General features: G+C 63.7%; 2 protein-coding genes across 2 annotated transcripts in view; both read left to right on the top strand.

The window, feature by feature from the left end:
• The window catches only part of INO80B (INO80 complex subunit B), a 6,440-nt gene extending 2,052 nt beyond the window's left edge, over positions 1–4,388 (top strand). Inside the window, exons 2-5 of the mRNA XM_044428422.1 lie at positions 188–441; positions 872–990; positions 1,361–1,536; positions 2,890–4,388. Of these exons, the coding sequence (XP_044284357.1) occupies positions 188–441; positions 872–990; positions 1,361–1,536; positions 2,890–3,354 (1,014 nt within the window). The 3' untranslated portion in view covers positions 3,355–4,388. The remainder of the gene's footprint in view (positions 1–187; positions 442–871; positions 991–1,360; positions 1,537–2,889) is intronic.
• The window catches only part of WBP1 (WW domain binding protein 1), a 4,617-nt gene continuing 2,102 nt past the window's right edge, over positions 3,479–5,993 (top strand). Inside the window, exon 1 of the mRNA XM_044428421.1 lies at positions 3,479–3,719. Within this exon, the coding sequence (XP_044284356.1) occupies positions 3,479–3,719 (241 nt within the window). The remainder of the gene's footprint in view (positions 3,720–5,993) is intronic.

The raw sequence follows: 5,993 nt of genomic DNA, 5'->3' as shown, positions 1-5,993 counted from the left end.
GGGCGGGAGCGGCGGCGCGGCTTCCCCGGAGCCAGCCCGGCCGCCGGTTTCTGGGCGGGCCCCGCGGAGGCCCTGCCTGTGCCGGCCGCTCCGGAGGCCCGTGCCGGGGGAGGCCTGGCCGCCGGGGCGCCTCAGGAGCGGCTCCCCGCCCGCCCGCCCGCCCGCCCGCCTCCCTCCAGCGCCGTAGCCGGTCCGCACGGGCTCGCGAGGTTCCGAGTCCCGTCCGGCAGCCTTTCCCTCTCCGTCCCCCTTAGGCGACGAGGACGAATCCAACAATCATGCGTCCCACAAGAAGAAGCACAAGAAGCACAAGAAGAAGCACAAGAAGAGGCACCACCGGGAGGAGGCGGGCGCGGCGCCCGCGGCCCTGGGCGCGGCCCTCCCCAAGCCCCAGCTGAAGCTCAAGATCAAGCTCGGCGGCCAGATCCTGGGCACCAAGAGGTACGCCGGGCAGCCGCTGGCCGCGGGTGGGCAAGAGGCAGCCCTGGGGAAGAGGCCCGGGGCAGGGAGGCCGTGGAGAGCGCCTGCTGTGCATTCAGGCGTTGGAGTTACAGGCCAGCTTGGCTCAGTGTTTCTGGTGAAAGCAATGTTTGTCAAATCCAAGCAAATCAAGAGAGGTCAACAAGGGTCAAAACGGCAGCCCTGCCTGTCAGACTCGGTCTCTTCTGCTGCATCTGTAAGGTTCAAACCTTTCCGACCTCCCTGAGCTACAAAACAGATTTCTCGGAATGCATTGCAAGGCTTGTTGCTCAGAGCCAGCTTTGCTTGGCCGTTCCCACCAGTCCTCAGCCTCGGGCTTGGTCAACCTGCGAGCGCCTCCCGTGGGCTTGGCCATCCCTGCTGTGACCTTGGCTTCCTCTTGTGTTCCCAGTGTGCCAACTTTTACGGTCATCCCCGAGAGGCCGCGCTCCCCTTCGCCACTCATGGTTGTGGATGATGAGGATGAGCCCATGGAGGGGGTTCCCATCGAACAGTATCGAGCATGGTTAGGTGAGTGGGCGATGCATCTTCTGTGAAGCCTCTTTGGTACAGCGAAGGCTCCCAGAGAGCGCAGCTAAGGAAGGGTGCCCCCGATTCGCTTGGCTGGGCCGTTCTCGTGATGAGGTGGAGAGGACCCGTGTTGCTTGGCTCCAGGCAGGAGGGAGTGAGCTGCTTGCCTGGGGGAGAGGGCTTCATAGGAACAGAGCGGCATCGTAAAAGCACTTCAGGCATAAGGAATACCCTTGCAGCCAGCCGTGTGCTAGCAATAACAGTTCTTTCTCTGTCCATGGTCCCAGAGCATTTCAAGCTCGCTGGCGCAGCCACAGAAAATACTGTGTCCTTATTAACCCCAGTAAAGGCCAACTCTTCTTGCACCTAGATGAGGACAGCAACTTGGAGCCATCTCCACTGCCGGAGCTTGATGCAGAAATGGGCTTTCCGGCTCGTGAGGAAGAGGAAGAGCAGCGCTGGCTGGATGCTCTGGAGCGAGGGGAGTTAGATGACAACGGGGAGCTCAAGAAGGAGGTGGATGAGTCGCTGCTCACAGCCAGGCAGGTGAGGACGGAAGGTTGCTGTTGCGGGATGCCTTCCCACAGGTGTGGGCAGGAAACTGGGGGGAGGTCTAACTGCTCTTTCCCTGGAGTGGGCTATGTGGTGACTGGAGGCCCGGAAGAGCCAAAAGGGCGTGCAAGCGGCTGACTTCTCACCCTGGAAGGACTGTTTTCCCTGGTGGGGCCAGAGGAGACCTCAGGTCTGCAGATAACTCTGGAACAGGGACCGTTTGGCTTCATGGGCCTGTTTGGCATTTTGCAGAGTGCCCGGGCCACCAGCGCAAATTGGCCACTGCCCAGGTGGCGGGTCAGTTCCAAAAATGTTGGGAAAGCCCCTCGCCTGTGTTTGTGTGTGAGCACGTTGTGTACCCTCCGTGAGTGCTTTGCTGCGTGGCTTCCTGCGTTTGCGCGCTCTCTCTCTCTCAGACTCGTTTTCCCTTCTTTCTCTCCACTCCTCAATTTCTTCATTCACTTGCAAAGCGCAGAGGAAGGGCTTTTCCTGAAACTTGGCTAGAGCGAGGCTAACGCTGCTCCCTCGCCAAAGACGCTGTTGGCCCCACAAGTCCTGCGTGGGGAATGTGCCGCTCCCTCATCTCCTTCCAGCATGGCCCTGCGTGCGGGGAGCAGAGGGGTCACTGCATTGACTGGCAGAGGGGGAAACGACTTGGAGGCCATGCAGGCCCCACGTTGGAGACGCTGCCGGGAGGGTCCTCACTGAGCACAGCCTCTTGGCCTGCTCCTCGAGGCAGCCTCAGCTCCCCATGCACCTGCGGCAGGGTCAGTGGCTTGCACGGGAGTAGAAGCTGCTGGGGCCCTTGCGTTATGAGCGAGGCGGTGGTCCTGGCTGCCCAGCCTCGGAGCTGGCCTGCTGGCACGCTGGTGTGCGTTTGCGGTTCTCTCTCTGCTTCCAGCCTGGCAGGGAGGTGGGATCTCCGTTCAGGCCATAAGTGGTGGTGGCAGCCTGGGGTGGGGGAGGGGGGATAGGCTTCCCTTTCCCTCTGGGCTTTCCTATCGTGGTGCCACTGCCCTTGAGTGGGAAGGGCCTTTCTAGCGTCTTGTACTCTCGGCAAGTCAGCCTGTTTCCCCGCTGGAGGTAACTGTCGGCCCCAATTCAGAAAAGAAGCTGAAACGTGGCTAGGCTCCACAGAGCTGAGGATGCAGGCGGGAGAGGCAGGCCGGGTCACCCCCCGCCTTCATGCACCTCTGCCTCTCTGCTCCTGGCATCCATGGCTACACGATTTGAGGACTCCTCCCCCCCGCCAGTTCTTTCGGTCTCATGGAGGCCTCAGCTGCCCTCCTCCCGTCTCTGAACCTGCCCCCTTTCTCTCGCTCGCTCTCTCTCTGCCTCCGGCTGCAGAAAGCGCTCCTGCACAAGCAACAGAGCCAGCCCCTGCTGGAGCTGCCAATGGGCTACAAGGCGAAGGAGCTGACGGAGGAGATGCTGGTGAAGCGGGAGGAGCGCGCCCGGAAGCGGCGCCTTCAGGCCGCGAAGAAGGCCGAGGAGAACAAGAACCAAACCATCGAGCGCCTCACCAAGACCAGCAAAGCCAAAGTGAAGACGCTGCGGGAGCGGAAGGCCAAAGGGGCGCTCGTTCCCACAGTCTGCTACCGCAGCGCCGCCAACGGGATCACCGTGTCCTTCCCCCCGGGAGTCGCCCTGCCCCTCTTACCCTCCCTCGCCCCCTCTGTGCCCCCGCCCATTCCCTGCGGGGTCAGCGGCTGCCCCAACCTCAGGCGCTACTCCTGCTCCCGCACGGGGGTCCCGCTCTGCAGTCTGGCCTGCTACAAGAAGAACCTGCTGCTCCAGCAGGTGGGGGCCTAGCGCTGTCGCCCTCGCTCCTTGGAGCCCGAGGCGCTGGTCCTGGGGAGGACATGCTGGGGTGGTCGCCCTCCCGGGCTGGGAGGCGACGGCAGGCCTGCTGAGCGACTCGTGCCGAATGCCTGGGATGGGGCCAGGAGGGCCCTGCCTGCCTTGCAGCCCCCCGTCGGTAGAGGCCCACGGCCTGCCTGGCGCAGCAGCCCTGAAGCTCATGGAGCGGTGCTACTGGCCGCTCACTGGTGCGCCTCTGGGATCGCAAGTGAAACTGCAGGAGCCGGCTTTGGCGATCCTGCCACGGCCCTGCGGAGACCCTTCCCCACTGTTCAGCGGGGGCCTCTCCCGCAGTTCATCCAACGGCGGGCTGCTGTGTGAAGACGGGAAGTGATGGGGGTGCTCTTGGGCTCCTTGCCCCGTCAGCAAGGCCCGGCAAAACCAGGGCTTCATGGTTGGTTGATTGATGGACTGTGCTATTAAAGACAGAGGGCTGAGCTGCTGAATTGCCTGGCCAGAAGCACGAGGTTTTGGGGATTCCAGGGAAGGAGCATCCCAACTCCAGGTTTTCTTTAAGGAGATCGCATCTGTGCACAAAATACGAGGAAGCCCGCTCGCGTTCCCAAGGCATCTGGCCGCAGTTCACTTCCCGCTGCGCAGGGAACGAGCCTGCCGGGTGGGCTCCAGTCAGCTGGAATGGACAGTGAGGGGCCCCCTCCCCATGTCCGTCCGAACGAGGACAACCGGGAAGCGGCAGGCTTAGCTGGGCCAGACGTGCCCACAAGGCGAGCGGGCAGCAGAGCACCGGGGCGATGCGAGCACAGCGAGCAATGACTGGCGCAGCAGCGCGCCGATCGCTTGCGCAGAGGGAGCCAGAGGGCCCCGCCTGGCCTGCCAAGGGCCCAGATGGATTTGTTAGCAACTCTGCCCAAGACCTCGCGTACACCAGCGTCTCCTGAGCTGCTGCCTGCTCTACTGCATTGTCTTAGGGTGATGTTTGCTCACAACAGGTTTATTTATATTAAATTTAATCCTGTTTTAACAGATTTCTGGGGTTTACAGACTTGCTTTAAATGTACGCTGTAGCTAACGGCTCCTTTTAGCAATTCTTTTCCTCTTCCCAGTTTAGATCACTGATTCCCCCCCCCCCACCCTTTCCACTTCCATTTTAGTCCCTGAAATTTTTCCTCAGACAAGACGGCTCAGATCGTCCTGCAGAGGCAGTTCTGAGAGCAGAACCGACATGGAACGTGCGGTAGCCATGACTGCCCATCCTGGCATTATGCTTGCTGTTCCTCAGCTTCCATTTTCAAACGGCGCCAGGTCGCTGCATGTTGCAGGTTTATTCAAGACGTCAGTTCTTGCTGTTTGGCTACTTTACATTTAGGTGCAGTCCACCTGCAGGCCATTAGTTCAGCAGCCTTTCTAAGACCTGCGTGCTTTGACCAGCCGTCCACAGTAACCCTTGGCTGCCCAAGCGGCTCCTTCAGCCAGCGTCGAGTACTGAGCGGCCCCAAGTTGAGCGCTGAACCACCAAGTGGACTTGGAAGTTAAAGGCCCGGTTGCTTAAGCGGGGCATCATTTATAGGACGCAACGAAGCAGGTGCTCGGCAGGCGAGGCGGAATGAAGCAGGCATGCGAAGGGAGAGGAGGCATTCTAACAGCAGCGGTGTCCTTGACTAGAGTGGGCATACGGGGGGCGATCCTGGCAGCGGGGGAAGAACGGGGAGGGGTCGCACGGACTCGAGGGGAGCGGCGGGTGCCTTGCAACAGGCAGCGTGCCCGGAAACGGGATTGCGGGCAGGGGAGGAGGAAGGGCCTTCGGGAAAGTCCGCGGGAGAAACGAGTGGCTCGGGGTGCAAGCGGGCGAGCTGCGGCCGTGAGGAAGCCAGCACGGGGAGGGCGGCAGGCGAGCCGCTCACCTCCCTGCGGCCACTTGGCAAAAAACGGCGGCGGGAGCACGCGGCTTCGGCTCCCAGAAAAGCGGGCCGTTGCGCAGGCGCTCGGGCGGGGCCTGACCGGGGAGCCGCTGCGCCGCTCCAGCCGCCCCGGGCGGGGACGCCACGGGAGCCGGACGCGGCCGCCCGTCGCGGGAGGGCCGAGGCGGGGAGGCCGAGCAGCGCTCGCCCGCGATCGACTCCCGCGGGCCAAACCAGGGACGCAAACCGCCGGTCCCCGCCCCGAGCAACCCCGCCCGGCCCACCTGCTGGGTCGAGAGGCGCACCGCGGACACGGGCCGCCCGCGGGGAAGAGTGGGCACGACGCGGACCCCGGGGAGGCAGGACCGCGGCCGCCGTGCAAGGGGCGGGCAGGCCGGAGCAGCGGCGCCCGTCGCGGAGGCTCCGCCGGTGCCTGCGAGGGGCAGGAAGGCCGCGGCGAGCGGCCGGCCTCTCCCCGGGGAAGCCACGCGGCAGCCTCGCCCTCCGCTCGGAGACGAGCGGCGCCGGCAGCCCTGGCGCCGCGGCCGACGCTGCAGGGCGGCTGTTCCCGCCCGCGGCGCCCGCCTCTGCCGGGGAGGCTTTGTTCCCGCGGGCCCGCTTTCCACCCCGGGCCTGCTTTCCACCCTCGGGGCAGAGCGTAGTGCCCCGAAACGCCCACCTCCGCGAGCAAGGTCCGCTCCCATTGGCCAGCCCACCCGTCAAGTATTTCCG

This window comes from Varanus komodoensis, unplaced genomic scaffold (genome assembly GCF_004798865.1).
Source record: "Varanus komodoensis strain SLA01 unplaced genomic scaffold, ASM479886v1 scaffold2, whole genome shotgun sequence".
Taxonomy (NCBI): domain Eukaryota; kingdom Metazoa; phylum Chordata; class Lepidosauria; order Squamata; family Varanidae; genus Varanus; species Varanus komodoensis.
Note: the sequence above shows the minus strand (reverse complement) of the source record. Positions and strands in the feature narration are given on the sequence as shown.